The sequence below is a fragment of the Thermobia domestica genome, chromosome 1 (genome assembly GCF_964235325.1).
Source record: "Thermobia domestica chromosome 1, izTheDome1.hap1.1, whole genome shotgun sequence".
NCBI classification, from domain to species: Eukaryota; Metazoa; Arthropoda; class Insecta; order Zygentoma; family Lepismatidae; genus Thermobia; species Thermobia domestica.
The window spans coordinates 281258411-281271189 of NC_137454.1; the positions used below are offsets into that span (position 1 = coordinate 281258411).

General features: G+C 34.2%; 1 protein-coding gene across 1 annotated transcript in view; it reads right to left on the reverse strand.

Moving 5' to 3' along the window:
• Window positions 1–1390: 1390 nt before the first annotated feature.
• The window catches only part of LOC145661143 (uncharacterized), a 578870-nt gene continuing 567481 nt past the window's right edge, over window positions 1391–12779 (reverse strand). Inside the window, exon 3 of the mRNA XM_081726592.1 lies at window positions 1391–4266. Coding sequence (XP_081582718.1) covers window positions 4207–4266 — 60 coding nt within the window. The 3' untranslated portion in view covers window positions 1391–4206. The remainder of the gene's footprint in view (window positions 4267–12779) is intronic.

Genomic DNA, 12779 nt, shown 5'->3' on the forward strand with positions numbered 1-12779 from the left:
ATGGTCAACTGTGCGTAAATAAATTACAATATCTTAATACAAATATTAAATGCTCACTATAGAAATTATTAGAAAATAAAAGGAACAAGCGATCAGTCCTACATTTTGATGACTAAACGCTTTACTCTTGTCTCATTATAACCACATTCCACATATATTTTAAATTTGGAAAATTAGAAACCATCGTACGGTATAACAAAATAAAATTGATATGAGATCAGGTCTTCTTGCGATAATTTGTTTCACTACATAAAGAAGAAACTGATGCCATTATCATTGATATATATGAACGTAACTTAGTTCAAAGCAGTATGATATACAGTAGAATAGAAATATCCATAACTTTATCCCTGAAGTCATAATTCATATATTGGCAGAAATGAATTACATTTAATATGGAATGTTTTCATGACAACAAAACAAGATAAAATTCTACGCACTCACATACACCCGAAAAGAGATTCGATAAAACTTTCTGAACAACACGGAATTTATACCTATAATGTCATACTGAGGAGAACACTCGTAGACATACATTCACAATCTCTCTCTCTCTCTCTCTCTCTCTGTCTCGCTCGCTCGCTCGTTCGCTCATCACATATATATATTAATAACAATTTCATATTTCGAGAATAGGAAATATGCTTGAAGACAGATTTATTCAATGGAATTCGAGGCCAGAGTTCAAGGCGACCGTACCTGCTTCTTCACATAGCTGATTGAACTTGAGTAACATTAAAAAATTAAAATTTCTACTAATTGAATGGTTTATCTTGTTGAAACAGAACAACAATTGACTGAGATTGTATTGCATTATACCATTCCAGTGTTTCTTGAAACATGTTCATAATATTTATAACATACTTACACTTAAGTTCTTTTCAACAACACTCTACTTCAAAGCTGCTGTGGTACCTTGTAATCTTGAAATAGGCCTACGACCAACAGCTAGGATAAATGTAATGTACAATAATGAAATGGATGGACTTAGTTCTGATATCTCTCAATTTGCACACAAACTCCCTTAGCTGTGGAGGAATATCCTCAAACACTCAATTGGGAAGTAAAACACTCACTTTGATATTGACAAAATATTGCCTAAGATTTGAGTTAAATCTTTTCTTGACAATAACTCTGTAGCATATTATACTGGCTGAGGCATTTTTGCAACATCATACGTATTCTACGATATGACTTTCATACGCATAATAGATTAATATATATTTATAAACAACAAGAACGCGCACGTGTAGGTTATTATGCCTCCTCCTTGAGATTTAGGCTTAATTCGATTAAATCTCAAACAATAACAAAAATACATTGGGTGCATTCAAGATGGTTTATGTTCTACAAAGGAATGAATACAGATCAACTAAAATCACAACATAGGTTTGGTACTTTCTGTTAAATACGAGGTCTAAGCTACCTCACATGTTACAGTGATGGAACAGTAGCGTTGTTACAATTGAAAGTACATGTAATCTGTCAAAAAACGGAACACAGAGAATTAATTTCTACACATTATCAGAAGTAATGTGTGGCAGGATTATGTCATATCACAATGTTGCAGTGCTTGTAAATATCAATAACGTGCTAGCAATATCACTACATTTAACAAATATGTGAAGCAGTGTTAGATTCAGTGTTAGCGTGTTTCTTTATGTGCGTGTGTGTGTGTATGTGTGCTTGTGCGTGAAATGCTATAAAATAGTTTATATAAAACTTTTATTTTTACTACTTATCGATAACTTCTAGTATGTTGAAGCAAAATTAAGTTTCCGATGGTAACCATTTTAAAATACGTGTGACAGAATCCATAACTTACTTCACTGTAAGAATATGATCAAATTATCAGAATCTAAATAACCTTTTACAGTTAATCCTTACTGTGTAAAGTTTCGAAATATTTGATTTAAACTTAATAATTACAAACAACTGATAAAACAAGAAACATATCGTTTAAATGTTTAGTGCTTTTGAAGTACCATAATAAATTAATGCGCTTGTTCGGGCGTACATACACCTGAGACTTAAGTAGTTATAACAATTAATACTACACGTTTAAAGAATTATTGAAAATATTGATAAAATTTATAATGCTCATTTATGAACATGAATTGTGAACCAATAATTAGAAATCACATAAATATACCTTAAATCACTTTTGCATATGTATTAATTGTGCTTATACATAAAAGTATGTTATATATTCACAATATATGGGCAAATTATGACAACGAATACATTATTATATAAATGTGACATATGACAAAAAACTTCTTAAGCTGACTTATCTAATATCCCGAATGTTAAGTTCTTCCTAGAAGTGCATGAAAAAAAGTTCCGTAGCAAATCTAGAGACTTATTAAATATCGCCAATTTACATAGGTCTATCATAAATAATAGAATTTATAATGCGCATAGACATCTATGATCCTCATTCTTTTAGATTAACCACCCCAACTTCTCTTTATTATATCAGTAGTAAACCACCTGTTTTAATGATCATAATGAAACGCTTTAAAAAGGGGATCAACGCTTTGTGTACGTGTATGCAGGACATTCATCGTTATATAATTTATACCTGTAAGGAAAGCAATTGTTTCTTTTATCTCGTATTCTTTTAATTGTTGTTGCAACTCATTAAATTGTACATATTTTGACTATAGGCTATATAGAATTAATAATTTAGTTCTCTACCATGAATGAAGTTGCATTAATATTCGTTAATTTCGTCTTTAATCAATGTATCACTTAATTTAATATATTTGTTTAAAAAAGAAAGAATAACATTAACATGTAATGTAATGTTTTTAGTTTTTACCAGCCTCTAAATTCCAAAGTTCCATATAGCCCATAAATTACGGCAATTTATGTATACTTCAGAATTAATACAAGTGTGCATATAATTAATTTTTATTATTTCTCTTTCTGTGAGTGACAACCTAAGTTTCACTCTTGACGAGAAGGTTCTGAGGCTAATGAGAGAATAGAAAATCAATTTTGTAACACTAGCACCTACACATAAAACATTTAAAATATATAGTTGTTTACACTAATATTACATATACAATTGTATACAATGCTAGATACATTCATAGCGATTTCAATTTTAGTCAAAAATTGTATTTTTTTTTTATTTTTCGTTCTGTCATTCTCCTCAGAATCTTTTCAAATGTGGACAATAAATGTGTGAGTACAATCAGCGTCCTATCGAGGCTCAGGATAGGAGGCTGTAGATTTGACCAGTGCCCACATTATGATTATGATTTACACTAGCTAGCTCCAAAGAAATACGAACTACATAAAGAAGCCATACTGTCAAACAGAACACAATAAAAAAATTTCAAATGTAATGTTTGTCACAGAGATTTTCCAAATTATGATAAAAGTAAGTATTTACGATCCTTTGCTAATCAAAGATTCAGTTTATTAGCTGATACTTGATGAAAGGAAACAATGCTTTCTGTCTAAGGTAACTCTTACTCTGTAACTACAGAGATTCTTAAAGTTCGACTGAAGAACTAAGTTCTTCTTTTAAGATTTCAAAGTTATCTATTAAAATAAATATAGGATACTTTTAATCAGTCTTCTGTAAGTGAAATAGAATATCTCACTCTTTCATTATTTAACTTCGTTACATTAACTAATTATATTTAGTATTTAATTTTCTATATATTAGGTTGAGATATGTACATTGAGTTTATTCAAATGCTTTTAAAAAGTTACGTTTAAAAGAAGAACTAGTTCTTTCTTATACACATTCGCACGATCGATCGATGTGAGCTATTATATTTTATATTCCATTTGAAACAGTTCAAGTAAGACATTTTATCTTAATAACAGTACACTTAGTTGTTCACAATCCATTGTTAATGCTTTATCTCAAATAACATTATTCCAAAATTCAGTAGTTTGCAGTAGTTTGAGAAAAATACTCAATAAGTCACGTCTGTACCTTTTATTGCAGTCAGATCTTAGTTAATTCAAGTCACTATTAATTAAACAATTCCATTCCTCCGTGTTAAAGGTTCCGTGATCTGCTTCGCTTCGTGAATTCGTTCTCAGGTCCTACGTAGTTCTTTTCGTATTGATGAGGATGAGTTACCACGGAGATTGACCCGCTGTGAGGAAGGACACACCACATCTGTCATCAAGATTACACCATTAAAAGACAGGGAGAATGAGTGAGGTACAAGACAATAACTAACGGCCCCGTGCCCACCGCAACAGTGCATCAGCTAGAACGTCTAGGTGGGCTTTCGTCTGAAAAGAAAAAGAAAGATAAGTATCAGAAAAAGAAAGATAATCAGTGAGTCGTTCCCAGAAATTAACAATATAAGAAATACAATTTTCTCAATGAAAAATAGTTCTTAGTATGTGATGCAAATTTACTAAGGATAATTTCAAAAATTCTGATAGGAATATGGGTTAGAATCATAATAGTTTTGAATTTCATTGAAAAATCACATAAAACTATTGTTTAGTACTATGAGCTATTTCTTTTTATGTTGATTTCATTTTATCTTCAACGTTACAGAACACTTATTATGTGAACTATATCTTGCTCGTATTATTGTTTTAACAAAGCTGAGAGAATCACGGTGCATTTTAAATATTATTTCAATCGTTATAATAGTACTGGAAAGCAATATAAGGATACGACACATATGGAAGTGTATACAAGTGAGTGAGTGGAAGTTTTTTTTTCGATTTTCGATGAGGTAGTGCGAAACAGATCCTATTGATAGTAATCGATATTCATTTTGTAACTGATTTCTTCGCTAATCAAAATTCTTCTATTATATCCTACGTATCTGTGTTGCGTATCTAGTTTTGGGGAGAAATTTCTGTAAAAAAGTGGATTCAGCTGTACTTTAGCGTTAATAATGGTTTATATATACACAATGGTTTGTATTATAATTAGAGAATAAATAACTGTTCCTCGCAGTTCATTGGTCACCGTAGCTCAGTGGTAGAACACGCCTCTCTTCTAAATAGAGTCTTTGGTTCAATCTTGTCTGTTAAAGGACTTTTTGGCAATCTTGTGTACTAGTAGGATTGCTAACGAAAAAATATGATGAACAACTGTAGGATTGCTAACGAAAAAATATGATGAACAACTGTTAATCAGTTATTGAGAAAATTGAATAAAACTTCTTTACGGGATTACGTCATATACAAAAGTGAGATGTATCTTTCATTGATATGTCCTACGGGGGTCTAGGATGTTTCAGTGTAGGGCGTTTTGGTGTAGGTTGTTTCGGTGTAGGATGTTTCGGTGTAGGACGTTTCGGTGTACGGATGTTTTGGTGTACGGACGTTACGGTGTAAGGACGTTTCGGTGTAAGGACGCTTGGCTGTAAAGGACGTTTCGGTGTATAGCCTAATATTTGATTGCATTAATCATATGCTTGTAATGAACAGTCATGAAGTGTCATAGTGTAGCCACTCTGCAATAGTGTAAACTGATTAACATTGTTATTGAGTCTCATTGTAATTGCTCAATCTCTTCGTAACATTGGCGTATTTTTTCGTTTTTCTGACTTCATGTCTGCCAATTAACTTATTTGTTTCATTTGAACAGCACTAACAAGAAAACTTACGAAAGTGAATTTACTGATTTGAATGAAACTTTGCATACTTGTAGAATATCAAAAAATAATCGTCACGTATTTTTCTACTTTGGTAATGGTGCGGGTTTAAGGGTAGAAACCACCCTTTGAACATTAGAGGTGACCTCCAAGCATAAACAGAAAATAATTATTAAAATAGAAGATTAAGTGATACGGCCAGCTTACTGCCAAGGGGTTTTAGGACAGGTGATTCAGAGCCTGGCGTAAAAATTAGAAAATTCAAATTGGAGGATCCAATATGATGATAACAATTACAAATAGTCTTCTGGTTTGAAATGTTTTGCAGTTAGCCAAGAACAATTGGCAGGGACTACTGAGAGAAGGTGCAGACTGATTTGAAACCCCTTTCTGTACTTATTTTAACAGGACGTTTGATTAAATCTATAGCCCAAAAAGTTAGAAGCCAGACTCAATGCATTTGTCGCGAATGTGAAGCAACACATGTTATTGGAAAATAAAATATTTATAACTCTGATCAATACGGCTTAATTTTTAAATGCATACGGGACGTACTCTAGTGTTTACAGGGACACAAACAGTAGAAAGTGTGGTACAGTCAGTAAATTCTATGACTCGTAGCTCCATCATACAACCTTTCATTTCTGCAAATAGTGTTTTGTTATCACTACTTTTAATTGTTTTGTAGGAAAACAATGGAACATTTCGTCTTATAGTCCAACACAACCTCTTTAAATTTGAAGATATCCTTGTGAAAGCATCAAATCCTGGAAAATTAACATCAAGTGTTGTGAGATCATGGTTCCAAGAGACTTTTCTTCAAGCGTCTAATGCAAAGTCCATTTTGTTATTATCTTCGTGGAATGGTCACAATTCATCAATTTTGAACCTATTTTAAGAACAAAAGAGTAACTCATAATAGAAACAATTTCTGCAGGAACAAGTGGTAGGATTCAGCCTCTTCTTGTGTTCTTTAGGCCGTTAAAAATTTTCTTGAGGCTTTTTTCTGACACTGTCCTCTACAACTATAACATGAATTTATATCTCCGTAATAATATAGTTAAGATCCCAACACTGATTCATAATCAGTTCTCTTCTCCTAGATTTGCTAATCTTATTGGGTATGCATGATATAAAAGCGGTTAGTTGGAAGAAAAACCACATGTGTTTGAAAATTTCCTTTCAAAGATTGTGCAGTATTTTGCGATTTGTGCACAGTTATTGCCGTAATAATGTGTGTGTGGTGTACACAATGTTTATGCATCACACACTTTTTTACTACATATCATTACCATAAAACGTTTTCCCAATCAATTCATAATTATAACATTTGAGGATATAAGAAGTTCTGACATATAGTGAAGCGAGGGGACTCAGTATAAATAAGTAACCCCTGTCAACTACAGCAGCATTTAATTTTTTATTTATTATTTATATTTTCTACTTCATGAATTTATTTCTCCCTAACGAATAATTTTCATTCTGAAGAGTGGACGTTCCAACTTTTACACCGAACCAGCCTCACACCTAAACGTCCTTACACCGAGACATCCGTACACCGAAACGTCCTACACCGAAACATCCTACACCGAAACAGCCGTATCCCGTCCTACGGCTAATCCTTGTAGGTTAAAAGGGACGGATAATCAATGAAAGTGAATGATCATAAAAGCAGGTGGTTGAATGATAATGTAAGAAGAAATGGAAGAACCCGAGAAAACGCACGGGCACGATGTTCTGTACCACAAACTCACATGGCCTGAGTTTGAACCAAAATTTTGACCACGAGAAATGACTTATGGCATACTCGATGGTAGTTAATGTAATACTTATTTATGAAATACGGACAAAATCTCTTAAAGCCCCTTCGAGAATATCTTCCTAGTAAACTCCCTCTCATGAGCAAACTATCCTTTGATATTATTCCCATGAGGAACAGACAATATTATACTGCAGGATTATCAACTGTAATATCAACTTAGAAATAACCCTACTTTGAAGTTTAGTGTTCCTTTCCGGTTATATGAGTCATGAACCTACTGCTTATCGTGGAATCCGAACCACATGAGCACCTCGTGGGAATTGTAACCGGCTATCCCGAATCAAAGGCGCGTATATTAACCATATAGCCACGAATGTGCTTCCAACTTAAGACAAGTATATATAGGCATAAATGGTATTGATAGAGCAGCATTCGAGAAAATCACAAGTATCGATTTTTACTTTTCTGTAAGCCATATTTATGGATGTAGTAGGAAATTTTCTTAGGGAATTTTGAAAAGAAGAAAAGAATATTAAAAATATTCCTAAAAGTAATAGATCACTTTTTGGAAGCAGTTGGATGCAGGCACGTAGCCAGGATTTCGTGAAGGGGGGGGGGTCCGTGACATGAAATACTGTGGTCATCATACCAGGGGCTCGATCATTCTAAACTATTTTACTGGAATATATATTGGTTCGTTTAGCCAGGATTTCGCAACGGGGGGGGGGGTGACATGAAATTCTGAAGGCACAGGAGCTCGATTAATCTAAACTACTTTACTATCAACATATATTGGTTTGTTATGACAATAAAATGAGGATATGTTGGTAAGTATTTCAATAATAAACTATGAAGAAATCTCGAGTAAAATAATAAAAAAAAATATTGAAAAAGATTATACAATATTTAAGTCCTTCCTCTGTTTATTCAAGTATAACAATTTTCCTTTCATTATGACCTCAACCTTTAGAAAAAGTACATATTCACTATTATAAAAAGTACATACTCAATAATGTCTTGTAAATTATTTTACAATATCTGTGTTCCTTTCTCTGTTGAATCAAATGTTAACAGAACTTTCTTTCCATATAAATTTTTGTTTTTATTATTCCGTTACTACTGTCTGCTCCAAATGACAGGTTAAAAGAACAGTAGAAGATTGTTTTTGAAATAAAATGTTTGATACTGCATGGATGCGATGACGAAAAATTATGATAAAAAATGTTTACGCTGTTACACAAGCGCACTATGCTTTCCGAAGCTTGAAATCTCCCTGACTAGAAATTCTGAAAAATCGCTAACTTTCCTAGAAATTTCAAATTTCCTGACTCTTCCAGGATATCTCGCCCACTTCGCCACCATGTATTGCAAGTAATACCATCTCCTCATAAAAAGAGTAACCAAAAGCTTCGTGTAGTTTATTTTTAACTCTGGTTCTTCCTTTACTCATTTCATTTTGTTTCATCCTTCCTTAATTTTTTTCATTTCTGGTCTCGAAGGGGGGGGGGTCCGGACCCCCCGGACCCCCCCCCTTGGCTACGTGCCTGTTGGATGGAGTAATGTCCCAGAACATCTGAATTGATTGCGTGAATGAAGAAACATAACCATGGCTCCACAACACACGATAAATTGAGGAGTTTGATGTAATAAGGGCGTAAGCGAGTTTATGCCCCTTTTACATCAAACGCATTTGTGGCTTTTGCCATGCTTGTTTAGCCTCCTGGTAACATTTCAATTCAATATCGGAATAAAATGCTGCATATTACATTATTTCATGTTAAAAAAAAATTAAAGTTTCAACATCGTTTTTCTCCAACTGCATGTTTCAGACTTACACACTTATTGCATCAAACTCCTCAATTATAACTAGCTAGTGTCTAGTTAGCATATCGAGCTGCTAATTCTGTTATCTGAATAAAATGTAGTTAATTCAGTTTGCTTCAAGTTATTACTAAATGTCTCACGATGTTAAATCAACACTAGAAATTTTGTTCTTTTGTCGGGGATCACACGTGCTGGTCATTCGGATACACAAAGAGTACTATAAAAGTATTTTCCCTTTAATAGAAGACAGTATTGTTGTATTTTTAAAAAGTGGATTCCTTTATCAATTCCATATGTTACAAAATCATAAGATTGCCGACTCAGAAAGAGATGTGTGTTGTTGACCTTAGTCTGTGCTAGGTCAATCTAATCAGAACTATTTAATACTACTACTACTACTACTACTACTACTACTACTACTACTACTAATAATAATAATAATAATAATAATAATAATGGCAACTTATGCTTATTATGAAAAAGTTTCGAAGTTATATGTAAAATTTTGTATAACATACACAATGTACAATATATAAACGTTTGATCCCGTCGCTCATGTATAATGGTTTGCGGGTACGTCTTCTTTACACGTAATCCCACGTTCAATTTCTGGTAGGACAACATTCAAATTTCAAAGTACTACGCGGTTAAGATTTCATCTTAAACCATAAGTCAACACCTTATATAGGTTTAGTACAGAAAAGGGATGCTAAACTTCATCCACCAACCGTAACTTTTGTTTAACTTACTTTTCAGTAGCGTTATGACAATAGGCCTTGGCTCCATCCAGGACCATAACTTGTAAATTTTCGTGGGGGACAAACGTTCACATTTGTGACCCTCTGTAGGAAAATATGACGTTGCGACAAATGAAATGAAATGAAATCTTTGAGTTTTACGTCCCACGGTTATGCCGGTTAGGCTAAAGGAGACGGTGATAATGAGAGATGAGTGAAAATGGTGGAATGAAGAAAGTGGGAGGAAACGGGAGTACCCCGAGAAAACCCACGAGCACGATGTTTGTCCACCACAAAGTTCACTTGGCGGGGGCTGGGATCGAACCCGGGACCCCAAGCACCAGAGGTGAACGCTCTACCACTGAGCCACCGTGCCCCCCTATGACATTGCGACGCCTACTAAGATATGAAATATGTAATTTTCTTCCCCGTCCGGAATCCAGAATCATTACTTCTAAGAGACTTACTTGGAGTTCTCCATGCTTCATTCATGTTCATTAACTTCCAGAGATTCATATAAAGATTAATATTTTTTCAAAGAACAGATAATAGACTACGAACGAAATGATTAATAGTTAAAGTTACTCATATTTTACATTATATCGCACCAGGAATAAATATAAAGGAGGTAGTAGAAAAAAAAAGTAAAATAAAAAGGATAAATTGGCTCAGCGCTAAAACATCAGTAAATTGTTATATAATTCTCCTCACTCATAAACATTCATGAGTGTAGAGATTTTGACATTGTAAGAGTTCTTAATGATATATTTGATGATACGTTGTAGTTATATTCACGGGCGGTTTTTTTATTGTATGAACGTTTGAATAACACAGGCCGACGTTTTTAAACTTTTGAAAAGTTACAGAAACAAAGCTCACTGATTCTGACTAATTTTAGGTCCCTGAATATGAATATGATATCCATTTTACTACATTAGCTCGCATTTTTGTGTAACGCATAGTTACCAGATTTACCATAATAGGGAAAATGAACTATCATGAAGTGTACCGGTCAATAAACCGTTTGCGTGCCGAAAGGGAATCAACTTCATTTCGACAGTTAGTCAAGAACAACATTCAGTTTTAAAAATTCTTAAAATCAATTTATTGAATCGAACCAGTTAAGAAATTATATATTCTGTTTGTGTATTAGCACTAAAAACTATATATATTCTTTAAGTGTAGGACCATTACCATTTACATACACAGAGTAATTTATACAGTCTAATGTTTAGAGCTGCAAATAACACCATCTACTTTACATTTTTCTTTTATGAAATGTTGGGTCCTCTCTCTTCACCGACCAGCAATAGTCCCCCCACCATTGCAGGGTCCCAACGTCCTTGATATCGAGTTTCCATCGTTCGTATATCCTGGTGAAACCGTTCTCCCATTTCGTCGTTTATATCTGCAAGATTTTCTGGAAAGAAATTGAGGCGGGAGTGCAGAAAGTGGATTTTCAAAGACATGTGACATCCCAGTGCTTCATATGCTATCAGAAGTTGCTGCACCAGAGCCTCGTAATTTTGAGCTTTAGTTTTGCAACTAACCAAAAAACCTTTTACAACTAACAAAAGCAAGCCAGGCATTTAATATTTTGTCGTTTAAACTCTGTTCAAACAATTCGTCATGGATAAGTTTGCTAATATCTGGTCCTATGAAAACTCCTTCTCTTACTTTACCATCACTTAGTTTCGGAAAACATTGTCTAAAATACTTAAATCTTTCATTATCTTTGTCCATAGCTTTTACGAAATCCTTCATGAGGCCCAAGTTAATATGAAGAGGTGGAAGCAGCCCCTTGGCTGGATCGATTAGAGGCTCATACTTGACACTGTTGTTACCGGACTTGTGTCTCTGGGGGGGCACTATTTCTGTGAAAAATGTTTTTCCTTGGCTCTTGAGTCCCAAAGACACAAAAAACAACTGTACTTTGTAAATCCACCTTGCAGAACAAGTAATATTGCAATAACTTTCAAATCTCCCCAAATTTGGCAACTATATTCTCTGTAGTTAAAACGATTTAAAATGAGTGCGAGATTCTCGTAAGTCCCTTTCATCGAAACAGAGTGTGCCACAGGAATAGACGGCAGCTTATCTCCATTATGAAGTAAAACCTTTTTCAGACTGTACTTAGACGAATCTATGAAAATACGCCAATGGATGGATCATGTTGAATTTCTAAATCATTCATCAGACCATTGGTGTCCGTGCATACGTAAAGGGAACCTTCCATTCTGTAGTATTCTGAAAAGGGCTCGTTCCTTTTCCTGAAGTAAGTGTAAGTAGGTGTAGGAGCCAGTAAATTCCACTCTTTGAGTCCAGCATCCAAAACTTGATGTTTCTCTTTCGAAAGTTGTAACTCTTTCAGTAAATCATTCAACTCATCTTGTAGGATGAAGTGAGGCTCATTTTTTACGTCGAAAAAACTGTCTCTCAGATCTTCATTTGCAGATATTGAGTTGGTGTCCTTATCGCTCCTTGTAGGTGCTGTAATATCGATAGTTTCCGAATCTTTCGGAGGAGTAGGTACAGATAAATTTTCTCCATGGGACACTGATCTGATCGCGGATTGCAAGTTTGGGTATTCGATGGCACGTTGTTTCTTCTTGTTACTTCCTGCTGTATTCGTCATACAGAAATAGCAATCATCATAATGATTCCAGGGTTCTCTCCATATCATCGGAACAGCAAAAGGCATCCTTCGTTTAAGCCAAGTAGCAGAGTCGCATAACACATCAAACAACACACATGAGGGGCCCAGCTTTTATCTTCATCACCGATCTTGCAACAAAAATAAAAATAATATACTTCCCTAACATAATCATTTATCGATCTAATCTGCGACTTAAACATATATAC